Genomic DNA, 10,361 nt, shown 5'->3' with positions numbered 1-10,361 from the left:
CGTCTTAACCTCTCAAATATCCAAATTCAGCTTATCTACAAAAGCTTGCAAATTCAAGGGAGATAGATCTAAGCTCACTAGCTTAGTGTACTTTGTTTGGACTAGTTTTCCTATGATCGACTCCTCTTGAGTGGATTTGGGGATTTCCTGGTGATATTAATGGTTTTCACCACCTTTTTGGTTTTTACCCCCCACTTTCTTTTTCTCCTATTTTCTATTCCTTTCTCCTTTTTAAATAACCCAAATAATATTTTATATTACCAGTATGGTCCCTTCCTGGTAATGGGCAAGCATTACTTACAAGTCACCTATTTGACCTATATGATTAGATGAAAGATCTTAGCAAAGAAGTGATGAAGCACAATTCTTGCTTCATTTGTTTTGACCAAAAAGAACTAATTAGATCCATTTAAATATTTTTTTTCCAAAACTGAATTTCATCAAATTGAATGAGTTGACTGCATCGATAAATGTCTTATTTGTTGGTTAATTATTGAGTATAAATTGATACAAGTATTATCGCATATGAAAAACCATAAGTTAAATTAGAAACTTAAGAGAAAATTTTTGAAGTTTTTGATTATTTCAATTACTGTTGTGGGGCTAACACGTGAAACTCTTATGATACAAGACCCCCGTTAAGTCTTTTGTCCTTCCAAATGAAGCCCCTGATAAAGAATTTTGTAAATTTTTATTTTTTACCCTTATGGGTGTACTCGTCATGTGTTAGCAGGCTAATATTTTTAGAAGGGAGAGACAGGTGGGGCCGGGGGGGACATAAGGGGGATCACTAGATCATCAATTTGTTGGTTGATCAAACTTATTTATAGTCTAACATTTTGTATCAAAGGGGAAAATAACAAACTAATTGATGTGAATGGATAAAAACAAAGGTATTCGCGAAGTTTCAAGAAATAAAAGACTTGGACCAACATGTCTATCGACAAATGGTCTTATCACTTAATAAGTCAAACATGTATTAGCAACAAAAAATTCTTAATAGTTAAATGATTGAAATTATTTTAACCTACATAATCCAATCAAAACTTTAACCGAAATGTGAAAGTTATAGTTTTGCACATTTTGATCCCACAAAGACATGAAGTTAAAAATTTGAAGATTACTTTGGGAATAGATTTGTGTTACTCCTCTTGCTTCCAAAACGTCTAGCCCAATTTCTTGGGTTAGATTGACCGGCTTAACCTGTGAGGCGTTCTGACCCGACAAAATATAAAAAAGTTACCCCCTACGGCGTGCTCTACTCACCTTTGGCTTTTGCAGTAGAGCCTGTGCCCTGCAGTAACTCCAGTGAGTGTGATATTCCTGGTGTAGTCTGAAAATGGTGTCAGTGGCGCGCTTACTACCATGGCCGGCGATTTTTGATACTCCGGCGATAGTTTCACAGTGGCGCACTCACTTCTCCCACTCTCTCTCCTGTTCAATCTCCTCCTTCCGTTTCCCCAAATACGCCGTGGTTTCGTTCTGCTCCAACTCTCTTATCGCTTCCTCTGACTCTGATGCACCCGATATCTCCCTCCCACAACCTCCTAAACAGGTCCTCTCTCTCTCCGTTGACCAATTTCCTCAAATGGGTCAACTTCAAATATGCCATTTTTTGTTGGGTCAAGTTTTAAATATTCAATATACTAGGGTTTATCCCTTAATACCCTAATTTTGTTAATTGATTTTGTACCCCTTTAAATTTTAATTATTGGTATGCTAATTGTGTATATGTTTTTTGATTCTAAACATAATTTAATATAAATGGTGCTTACAAATTCGAGTTATATGATCCTTCTGAATTTTGATTGTATTGAGTACTGATGACAGGGAACTTTGAAGCCGGGGTTGTATTTAGTAGGGACACCCATTGGTAATCTTGAGGATATCACATTACGGTTCGTTTCCCATTCCGAAATTTTCGAGTTGTTTATTCATTTCTTGTAATGTTGATGCTATTTCTTTCAATGCAAATGTATATCAATCAATATATTTCATTTAAATTTAGTAACTGTGATGTGTTGTGTTTATTTTATTGTTAAATATCCTTGTATTTTGGTCACGTTAGAGTTAGTTTTCAATACATTACTTCAAGCTTTGGCCTTTAAAGGTGATTCATGTGGAATGTTGAAGGTTTTAGTGTTTATGTGCTGTTGTGTTGATGTTAAAGCTGCTGGTTTTGTGTTTGATTGATTGGCACTAGGACTAGCAAATTGATTTTTGTTGATATTTCATGAGCGTGTGGGTTTCTTGGCTTAAATTATTCTTAGCTGTATTGAAATTTTGCCCTTCTCAATTTGATCTTAAATTCTAGAGCGTTGCGGGTGCTGAAATCAGCTGACATGATACTTTCTGAGGACACTAGACATTCCAGAAAGTTGCTTCAGTATTATGGAATCAAAACGCCCCTTGTATGTGTAATGATGGAATTATTGTTTTTGTTTCCTAGATTCAGCTAGTTTGTATCTTGATTGGAGCTTGTTTTGTTTCTAGATGAGCTATCACAAGTTTAACGAGTTTCAGAGAGGGCAAACTGTTTTGAAACGTTTACAAGAGGGTGAAATTGTCGCTCTGATTAGTGATGCTGGGATGCCTGGTATTAGTGATCCTGGAACAGAATTGGTCAGTTGATGAGTCCTTTAATCTTCATTTATGTGTTTATCCCGACTTTTTTCTCAATGCTGGCTAGAATGCTATCAAACCATTGACCTGTTCAACTTGGGAGGGGTGGGATTGTGATGAATTTCATCCTTTGATTTACATTTCAATTTTGCAACCATCTTTATAAGTGAGTGTTTTATACCGTGAATGTCCTTCAAAAGTATTTTGCATTTTGTCCATGATATCATCATCATGGCTAGAATTTCGTCTAATCAACTATAGTTCTTATCACACTTTTTCTCTGTTAACCCAAGTTGCCTTCTACCAGTTTAAAATCAAGATTCTGCTTAATTTAAGGTTTGGTCTGTAACCATAGATTGAGTTGTGGATAATGTTATGAGGAAAACATCATAAATTATTGATTATGCGACTATATTTTTTGTCCACAGGTAAAGCTGTGTGTTGAAGAAAATATCATTGTAGTTCCCATCCCCGGAGCTTCAGCTGTTGTTTCTGCTCTCTCTGCCTCGGGTTTGCCAACTGATGACTTCACCTTTGGTAATTTGCAAACTATCAGGTGTAAAAATCTGTAATTTTTCCTCAATGTAGTTGGGTGGCATCTTATTCCTCCATTCCTTTTGTTGATCTAGTTGGATTTCTTCCTAAGCATGCTGGGTCTAGAAGAGAGAGGCTCTTGCTCTCTGCCAACCAGAGTGCAACACAGATTTTCTTTGTTCCCCCACACAAGCTACACCAGTTTCTTGAAGAAACTTCTTCAGTTTTTGGCGACTCAAGGTAATTGTTTACTCAATGCAAATCAGATGATATCTAATAAAATAGGCAAATGCTGTGTGTACTCTTTGTAGTCAAGGTTGTAATTGGTGTTAAAAATTGTTTCTCAATACATTTTGTTAGAGATTTTATAGTGTGCATGTAAAGGACATGTTGATTTTGCTAGGATTACTGTCCTCCTCAGTGGTTTGTTCTTATCTTCCTTTGGTCCTTCCGATGGTACTCATAAAAAGGACAAGCACCTCTATATTTAATTACTTATAGCATGAACTCTTGTTTAAATATTTAGCTGATAGCTTCTGTTTAGTAATCAAAGTAACTTGATTTGGGTTATGGCAATTGTTTCCCTTGGCATATCAGCTTCATTGGAAACAATCTGTTATTTGGTGGAGGGATTATGAAAAGGGGATAGAAGCGAAAGATGCAGAAAGTGAGAAAGGAGGAGTAAATAAGTGCAACTACTTTGACATTTTATTATTTTATTTTATTATTATTATTATTATTTTTTTTTTTATGAAATGATTGGTTGTGATCATATACTTTGTAATGTTGCAGGAGATGTGTCATAGCTCGAGAAATGACCAAAATTCACGAAGAGGTATGATTCTAGTGAGGGTTTGATTGCTTGATGTAGGTAGATAGTGATTTTTTAGTGATTTAGATGAGTGGAATGTTTTCCCATAATTTTTTGGATCTGATTATAATAGCATTTGTCTGATTGTTTTGAACTTTTGACTTCCATATTACTATTTAGATTGGATTTGGTTTTTTGTCACTGAATTCTAACTGCCATGGGCCTTGCAGTTTTGGCGTGGTACCTTGCATGACGCTAAGGAGGCATTTGTATCTCGGAAACCAAAGGGAGAAATGACACTTCTAATAGAGGGAAAGGCCGTCTGCATTGATGAAGCTCCACCAGATTCTCAGGTTGAGGATGAACTCAGGGAGCTCATAACAAATGGGCATAGTCTGTCAATGGTAATAGATGTTCATTCCTTCTATATCTTTTCAATAGGGTGTATGCCCTTTAAAGTGATTGCTAAGTTTTAGTGAAATACGGATTATACATCTACAAATCCTTTGATCTAGGGAGCATGATCTTTGTAAAATAAAGGGAGCATGGAAAGACAGAGGCAAATTGTTCTTCTCATGAAAGATATTTCTGGAAAAGAAACATGCATCTATTGGATGTTTAGTTCCTCTGAAATGCTTAATGTCTATTGTTGTAGTTTTCTTGTTGGTTAATCCTTCACTAATCTTTGCAACCCTCTTGAATGTTTCAATCGATTATCTTTCTAAGGGGATTTTCTACTGCTGGTCTTCTGTCTTCTTATCATATGATCAATTTGATTTAATATGCATAAATGGAAAAATCAATCTGAATAATCCTAATTTTTTATTTGTGCTTTCCGTGATAAAAATTCTGAACTTCTGTCAGGTATATTAACATCATTTTTTGGAATTTGGTTCATGTTGTTTCACTTGTGTGTGTGTGTGTGGGGGGGGGGGGGGGGGGCAATTCCTATGGGCTATGAGTTTTGAAACTTGATTGATGTTGAAAGTGCTTGGATGTTATTTTTCAGGAAGCGTTTTTTCAGCGTGCAGGTAATGTGTGCTTATCATATCAGCTTACATTTTTGTCTGTAAGGAAGGACATTTACCTTTTTAAAATGCCTTGTACTCAGCTGTGGTCTTCAAATGCTTGTTGAATGTTTGAATAATATTTTCTGTTTCAATGAATAAAATCAATCACTTTAAAATCTAGCAAGGCAGAAGCATATATTGATATATATCAAGATTTCCCACCCTGTATACTTTGCACCTGCCGTTATTTTTTGCCTAGTGTATATCTTAGATCAACATTGGATTTCTGCCTGTTGGATTCTTCTTCATTTTTATTGTATAAAGCTGCTGCATTTTTGTTTAATTGATTCAAATGTTCAAACTTTATTGGGTATTAGGCCATTGATATGTGATTGATGCAGGCTGTCAAGTTGGTTGCTGAAGGAACATCAAGGAAAAGGAAGGAAGTTTATGCACTTGCATTAAGGAAATTTGGGAAGCAACTTGTGGAAGAGGAATGAAATGGAGGCAAGAAATGTTTTTTCTTTAGATTTTATATTTAGGTTGCATCTTCCTCCTTTTATTTGTGTCTTATATTGTTGAGGTATTGTTTAACTACAGGAAAAGCAGAAACCATTTTTTTTTTAAAATATTTGTTAATGAGAACCTTCCGGCCTCAGAGCTAGAGAAAGAGGTATGTGTTAAGTTCCCTCGTTATACTTTTCTTATATATCTTAGATCATTGCATAGAATATCAAGGGAATCTGTTAAAGTGAACAAGGGTGGCTGAATAGTTATTCCCAACCTTAGTAGGATGATAAATTGGTAACCTTAATACGATTATTATATGGTGATTTCCAACCTTAGTAGACAAGTCCTTGGGATCAAGGGTCATGACTCATCAATCTCAGTTTTATAAATCTCTGCAGGAAGTGATGAAAGTTAATCTACATTGGTACCCAATAGTTATCAGAAAAGGCAAAAGTAAACCCTCCAAATATTGGCGCCTTATCCAGTTATCCTATCTATATTTTACATTGCCTGCCTCTTATCTACTTGGCCACCCTCTCCACCCATGCTCTCGGCCACCCATATATGAGGAATTGGGTCTCAGTAATGCCCTTAATCCTACCACCTCTTTAGAGAACATATGTGATCTCTTGGCTGATATCTTTAGCCTCAGTAAAAGCATAGAACAAGTATTCTCTTTTGTCGCCCACTTAACTTTATCTTCTATATGGAATTCCTTTGTTAATTTTATATTTAAATATTCCTCAGTACTAATTTAGTTTGTTTACTTATCATGAAGCATAGGCTTAGGTGATAAATTGGTGTTTGATTATCAAATGTTATTTTGATTAAAAAAAAAGGTGGATATGATTGGGATAATGGGGTAATTTCTTACTGGATGAGAGAGTGTGGGTCCCTTACTATTAGCAATGGGGTAGAGGGAGGTAAAAGGCAATAGTGGCCATTGTCAATATTTGATAGATTCAAACTAAATTGGGATGGGCGAAAAAGAAAAGAGAACAAACTAAATTGGGATGAAAGGATTATCTCTTTTTTTTGTTTTTTATTTTTATTTTTTTTATTTTTTTTATTTGCTATATGCGGCAACTTGGAACTCATTGCTAGGTCTAGGTGTAGTTACTTACATTATTTGCATTATTAGGTTGCAATATAGTGGGGAGCAAAAGAACTGTGGTAATCCTTGTTGGAAAGATTAATAATTCGCTAGTATAAAGCCTCAAGTTATCAGAGTACAACACCTAAAGCATTTGGTAGGCTTAAAATATTTGCCCTTCCAGAGAAGTTGTGTGCTGACTGCTGACTAAGTCTATTGCTACTCCATGCGTTTTGTCTTAATGCTCAGGCAACTGGCATTTGTCTCCAATATTATTGACTCGTGAGTTTCTCAACCCTGTCAGAGACTCAGAGTGGGTTATGTGTCCAGGTGTTAGACTTGGCTATATCGTGAAAACTATGCTCAAGTTTGCTCCATAATGAATCATTTGTTGTGCATGCACATTGCTGTGAGCCAGGTGCTTGAGATGAAATGGAGAGCCCCAAAATACAGTCTCAATGCTCTTTTATCACATTATCTGTTAGTAATATAGGCTAAAGTATAACAGTGATGCTCCTGGCTCTGAATCAAGTGTACCTGTAAGTCTGAAAAACAAGGTTCATGGAAGATATCATTACTTGATCTGATTGATGAAAGCATCTGTGCTCTACATGCTTAAAACAAAAGAGCAATATTTTTTAAATCAGACAAGGACAAAGCTTTGGCTGAAGTATAAGTAGATAGCCCTATGTTTTGATGTAAATTTGTCTTAATAAACTTTTTGCTACTTGGTCATTTCGATTATACTCTTGCATACCTTGTTAGCATTGCTACTTAATGATATACAACAAAGGGTCCCATTTTGTCATTAAGTACAACTGACTAATCATGGGTTTGCTGAGCTTGTAAGCTTAATCTTATACGAGTATTTCAATTTGTTCGGTGGCTCATTTAATTTGCAGACTGGTGGTTTTATCGGCCTTAAATTATATATGTACAATGACAAATTGTTGAATAGACTAGTCTATTTAAAAAATTGCCTACCTGACTGAAAAAATAAAATAAAATAATATATATATATATATATATATATATATATATATATATATATATATATATTCTCACTGGTTTGCAGGTTGGGGATTTTTTTAATAAAACTCAAGGGGAACAGAATGATTATATAACAATCTTTGAAAAAGTTGGTGGATGATTATTTTGGGGCATTTAAGGTTATTGACAAACTTAATAAAGGAACAGATATGGTTTACTGTGGACTGAGGTTTTTTTTCCCCTTCTACTCAGGTTGGCCTAAACTATATGGCTCCGTTAGTCTTGAATGGTCATTTCTTTTGGTTTTATGCTGGCAACTTTTTCTCATAACATCCTGTTTGTATATGATCTTGTCACTCGTTGTCACCTTATTCTTTGTTTTGGTTGCATTCTTCTATTCTGAAAGTTGCTCCTGTACTACTTCAATTATATGAGCTGATATTTTTGGCATGATAAGCTGTTGAGTAGCTAGAAGTTGAGAATACCTGCATTTAATGTTATAAATTGAACGTAAGTTTGTAACTTGCAGGTATTTTTTGCGCTACAAAAATGCAGAAGGATTCGTCGAAATTCCTTTTCAAGGGTGCAAATCAGTACAAATCAGCTCCTTGAACTTGGTTGTTGAACTGAGATACTATCATTTGTGGAAAAGTTCGTCATGTGCTGTGAAGATTTTGTTGCTGATGCAATAAAAAACGCGGTTGGTAGGAAGATTATAAGGTAATTCCCTCTTGCAGATATCAGTCTTATAGTGGCGCATGGGAAAACAGAATTGTCCCGTCACCTTTCCTTCACATGTAAGTGGTCCAACAATCCAGCTTCGAGTTTTAGACGTTCTACTATATCCTTCACTGCGGTATTACTGAAGATTACGACTCCTTTAATTAGTCTTTCGAGTTAGTATCAGTAGCATTAATATAACACTGGGACCACGATTTAGGACTTGAAAAATTGAAGACTAACTCTAAGGTATATTATATACATACTTGGCATATTTTTTATGGCTTGATGATTATCAATAATCTGATATTTTGGAGGGCAGTTAAGCAATTAGAGCCATTTATTGCAGTTTTTTGGGTTGCATTTGTGAAGTGGGCCCTTAGTTTGAATGATTGATGAGAATTGAGAAGAGAAGTCAAGCAATTGGAGCCATTTTGTACGACTAATGTTCCTAAATTAGGTTTTGTTTCCACAATCTTGGAATGTTATATCTTGAGTTACAATTCTGTTGGAGTTCATTTAAGTTCAAATTTATGTCTATGTTTTGTTATTTTCTTGGCTTTTCACTAGACTAGAGTGATATAACAATGAGATTCCGAGCATATCTGATTGAATATCAAAACTCATATATCTTCGCCCTCCTCTTGTGTTTTATCTCATGGTGATTCTGTGAACCGTGCTTCTTGCTATTTTGCAAGTAAATAATACGTAGCACAATATTTTTTGTTTTTACTCTATTGCTAAGTTTCATTACTTACCTTATTCCTCTGGAAAAATATGAAATTAGCTGATGTTGCTCTTGCTTATTTATTAGCGGTTATACAAATTTTACTTGCTATCTCATTCTTTTTTAGCCAACCAATTTCAATCATAATGAAAAGAATATTGAGAAGTTTATAGATAAACTTCTCCTTTTTTTTTTTTTTAGAAAACTTATCCTTTTACTTTCTCAAATTAAAAAAAAAATGCCATATGCTTTGTTAACATAATGGTTATTTTAGCTTCATTTTTAAAATCATGTTTTTATAATAAGGCCTAGGTCAATAAATATAGATGTAACCAAATGGTCAAATTCAGTCTCGTATACATCAATGTCCTTTGTGGGTTTAGTTGATCCTAAAATCTTACTTAGTACCTCAAATAATATAAACTCTCTTCCAACAAAGGAAATTTCCTTTTGAATTTCCGATTTCACTCTTTTAAAAAACCAATCAAGAAGCTATCATTATGTGGAGAAACTATACAATTTAGTCACAAGTCATAACACAATAACCAGGCATAAAGACTAACAATGTATTTGGGTAATGTTAAGGGAAGGAAAAGAAGGAGAGGGAGGTGAAGGGGAGGGAAGGGAAAGGAAGGAAGATGAGTTTTCCTTTCAAATCTCTCAAATGTCAGAGGGATCATTTTCTTAGAATTTAATTCCTCCATTTCTATCCTCTCCAATTCCCTTCATCCCTAATTTGTTATTCAAATGAAAGATACTTCCTCCCTCTCTTTCCCTTCCCTTCTTTTCCTTTCATTTCCTTCAATCTAAAGACACTCTAAATAAATTATAAAACAGTATAGTCTGATGTAAAATCAACAATTTATTAACATTATTTTGGTCGAATATAATCTGTATTAACATTTCGAAACAAGATAATGTTTATGAAATTGCAGTCTTTGGCGTGATTGTTCTATGATTACCCCACAAACCGAGGGAGCAGGAGTAGCATGGAACACACGAATAAGCTCAAATTCAAAGTTTTTTGTTTTTCTTTGTAACCTTATTATATAAAATTATGTAATTTACTTTATTTTAATTGGTAAACAAATCCATTATGATTGGAAGAGAAGATTTGTCAAATAGGTAGAAGCTAAGGTTGGGTACCAATTAATGATTACGTGTCGATTTTTTTTTGTTGCCATCTAACCACCACATTTAATTATAATTTTATTTTTATAATATTATTAAAATTATAATATTTATTATTTCTTTTTATTGTCCATATTAGAAGTAATGTCCAAACAAAGTGTCTTGTTATACATTTTTTTTATGTCACATGTTTTGAGCTAGAAAGTATAAACC

General features: G+C 34.5%; 1 protein-coding gene across 2 annotated transcripts; it reads left to right on the top strand.

The window, feature by feature from the left end:
• The first annotated feature begins 1,080 nt into the window (after positions 1–1,080).
• On the top strand, positions 1,081–9,022 carry LOC110723284 (ribosomal RNA small subunit methyltransferase I-like). 2 transcript variants are annotated; one of them, XM_021902632.1, is made up of 12 exons: positions 1,081–1,555; positions 1,831–1,898; positions 2,315–2,411; positions 2,494–2,622; positions 3,051–3,159; positions 3,252–3,396; positions 3,949–3,991; positions 4,198–4,371; positions 5,379–5,484; positions 5,578–5,650; positions 8,100–8,539; positions 8,640–9,022. In XM_021902632.1, the coding sequence occupies exons 1-9, from the start codon at positions 1,340–1,342 to the stop codon at positions 5,475–5,477; spliced, it is 1,080 nt and encodes a 359-aa protein (XP_021758324.1). In that variant the 5' UTR covers positions 1,081–1,339; the 3' UTR covers positions 5,478–5,484; positions 5,578–5,650; positions 8,100–8,539; positions 8,640–9,022. The 2 variants fall into 2 exon arrangements, with proteins under 2 accessions (XP_021758324.1, XP_021758323.1); XM_021902631.1 differs by having other exon boundaries at positions 8,100–9,022.
• The last annotated feature ends 1,339 nt before the right edge of the window (positions 9,023–10,361 follow it).

The sequence above is a fragment of the Chenopodium quinoa genome, unplaced genomic scaffold, assembly GCF_001683475.1.
Source record: "Chenopodium quinoa cultivar QQ74 unplaced genomic scaffold, ASM168347v1, whole genome shotgun sequence".
Lineage (NCBI taxonomy): Eukaryota > Viridiplantae > Streptophyta > Magnoliopsida > Caryophyllales > Amaranthaceae > Chenopodium > Chenopodium quinoa.
This window is presented reverse-complemented; position numbering and strand designations above follow the sequence as displayed.